The sequence below is a fragment of the Notolepis coatsorum genome, assembly GCF_963971535.1.
Source record: "Notolepis coatsorum genome assembly, chromosome: 17".
NCBI lineage: Eukaryota > Metazoa > Chordata > Actinopteri > Aulopiformes > Paralepididae > Notolepis > Notolepis coatsorum.
The window spans coordinates 27,046,304-27,049,512 of NC_140181.1; the positions used below are offsets into that span (position 1 = coordinate 27,046,304).

The 3,209-nt window shown below is 44.3% G+C and overlaps 1 protein-coding gene across 1 annotated transcript in view; it reads right to left on the reverse strand.

The window, feature by feature from the left end:
• Positions 1 to 3,209, reverse strand: part of LOC311243985 (plexin-A4-like) — a gene marked incomplete at its 5' end in the record, with an annotated part of 191,190 nt that overhangs the window by 8,568 nt on the left and 179,413 nt on the right. The window contains 1 exon segment of the mRNA XM_084333393.1: positions 2,912 to 3,062. Coding sequence (XP_084189519.1) covers positions 2,912 to 3,062 — 151 coding nt within the window.

Consider the following 3,209-nt stretch of genomic DNA (forward strand, 5'->3'; position numbering starts at 1 on the left):
ATGCATACGGCTCACATTAGACCTTAGTGAGCAGCCCAGCACCAGCAGGTGGGGCAGAAGAAGAGAAGGCGTAGACGATGTAATGTGGCAAAGAAGGGAAATAATGAGTAAGGGGTGAAAGGAGGGCGCACACACACACACACACACACACACACACACACACACACACACACACACACACACACACACACACACACACACAGGAAGCAGTAGCTTTAATGTGGGGTGGATTGGCAAATGCTTTAATTTTCTTTGCCTTCTCATCTTGTGTGTGTGGGTGCACACATGTGCATGTGTGTGCGTGCGTGCGTGCGTGCGTGCGTGCGTGCGTGTGTGTGTGTGTGTGTGTACAGTAGCAATCCTAATGGTTTAGAGCAGGGTCTAAATGGCCCAGTGCAAGGCTTCATTATCTGTCCATTTGTAATGACACACACATACACACACTTCACTTTGTATAAAGCACTCAGCAGTCACTCTGGCCATGCTGTGTCCTACCGCGCTGTGTGGTCAGCTTGGATACACACTGCCCACAATAATTACATCAAGTACTTTACAATGACATTAACTCCTGTGCTGTACATATACTGCACATTTTTAAGTACACAATTAAGTCTCACCGCACTGCCAGATTATTTTCTGCGGAGGAATATATGGCGCACGGCACACTCTACAGTATGTTGCTGAAAACTGTGTCTAGATTTAGAAAAATGGAAACAAACTAACTTAACAACTTAACAGAAAACGACTTTCTGTTGCATTTTATGTTGCATGTGTGTGTATTATGTATATAACTGTACATATATTTTTATATTACATTAAATAAAATAAAAAACAATATGAAATGTCCCACTCCCCCCTGTTTTTTTTTTGTCTGTTTGTTTTTGTTTTTACAAATCGCACCCTGGAGGTAACCATGCAAGATGCCAACCTGCTCGCCGTGAGCAGTTGTCTTGCTCAAGACCACCTCCTCCACCAAGGGAGATATATTAGGCTTACTATAGGCTTCAGGTGGCTCTACTGTGCTACACTGCTCCACACTGCTCCAGTTGTGCTGATAATGTTATTATAGTATTACTAGGCTTCATTCAATCTTTATTTAAAATCAAGTATCTCCATTCACATAATCATCAATACATTTTACAAAGTACAACAATGCACTGCTTGGTCACTAGTGCTCTAATTCAACTCATGGACACTAGTGCACCTCATGTCAATGTCGCCTGCAGGGCGTTCCATGATTCAGGAGCACAGAAGACAAAGGCAGATATAACAAGTTCAGTACAAACTCTAGGGACTTTAAGTGTAAGGCAATCATCGGTTAGTGTACCATAGAGTCCAGAGTGATAGATTTCGTCATAATCAGCCAGTATCACCTCGTCACCTGTGGTTCCGTGAAGTTTCTGCGTTGTGTTTATCTCTTACTCCCAAGTCGACCTTCCCCGTACTGGCTGTACAACTGTTTCAACCCCGTTAATGCAATCCGACTCAGAAGAATTCGACACTGGCAACGTGATCTCTTTCATTAGATTGTGATGTTTATTTTCATAAACATAGACGCATACAAGATGGAAACAGTTTGAAAGTCTTTGTGTGAAAGTCTAAATTCATTATTCTAATGATCTCTCCTGTTATCCGCTCGGTGGTTGTTGCGGCCTAGCTGTTATCCAAAAAGCCTTCCCTGTTAGCCAAAGCTAGCTCATGGCAACCGGAGGGTGGGGCCACGCGTCCCCTCCCCCCACCCTCTAGCTCCTGAGGTCTCTGTCCACGTCTACACGTCTCAGCCTCGCGTCCTAGTCTGGTTAGTCTTCTGAAGAACTCACAGCTTACCGTCTTCAAGTCTCGCGATGTCGAACTCTCTCTCTCTCTCTCTCTCTCTCTCTCTCTCTCTCTCTCTCTCTCTCTCTCTCTCTCATGACTGTTACTATGGCACTAACGGCACTTCTGACCCGAATCGAACTACGGTTCAAAATGCCCCACCCTATCTCATCACCATAGCAACGGCTTCTCAAGCACCTCAGCCGATGACCTTGAGCACTATCTCTAACGCCATGCCTGCTGCTCTGAAACACACACTTTGGCTGCCTCCATTTTCGGATCTATAGATCCGTCAGAGTAGATGCTGTCATCTACCGATATTTACATTATGTACACATTGAAAAACAAGTCGGATCTATCAAGAGGTTCATTCTAATAATGAAGTAATGTAAGTTGGATCTCCAAGTATGGCTTTATATAGAAACAAATGCCAGTGCAAATCGAAATGTTCTGCCAAAGAGGACCATCCAACCTTATTGTACAGGACACAATGGTGAGTATTATATCCACATGGTATTCAAACGTAGATCTTTCATCAATGTATTTGTATTCTGTGACTCACCCCATGTCAGACCCAATCTCAGTAGATTTACAAAGGTCATTTTAAACTATGTCTCTGGCTCTAGATAACGACATACATTTTGTTTTACTAGCATCTAGCTGTGATTTGAGACTAATACGTGCATCTTCAAGCATGGCTACTGTGCAGTGCTGATAATGAACCGGCAGCAGTAGGAACAGACCTCCTGGAAAGTTACATAAATCCAATCCAGCTCCATTAGCTTCATAATGTGTTGAGTCCATGGCTTAATATGAGTCTTAATGGTTAAATGCCTACATGGCCGCGTGGCCGTGAGGTTCTGCTCGTTGGTGTAATTGAATTAAAATTAACCCCGTGGTATTAAAAATGGGGAGAGTGCCTACGCATGGCATACTGCAAATAAGTGGGAAAGATTACTGCCAAATAAACCTCTACAACCACATTGTCTGTGAGGAAAGGAGATATGGACATTCAACACAATTTGTCCAAATCAACTGCTATTCTATTAGATTAAATTATATTATTTTCTATGAAAGCAATAAAAGCGGATCTCACCTCGTCTTTGTACTTGACGATGTAGGAGTAGATCTCGTGGAGGGCAGACATGCTGTTGAACTGGCTCAGGTGCAGCCGACTCTGCTCCGCCAGGTAGGCACTCATATCCTGGTCACTGATGGCTGGCATCCTGGAGATGTCTGAGTAGTACCTGAGAGGAGAGGAGAGGAGAGGAGAGGAGAGGAGAGGAGAGGAGAGGAGAGGAGAGGAGAGGAGGAGAGGAGGAGAGGGGAGGAGAGGAGAGGAGAGGAGGAGAGGGGAGGAGAGGAGAGGAGAAGAGAGGTGAGAGAGGAGGAGA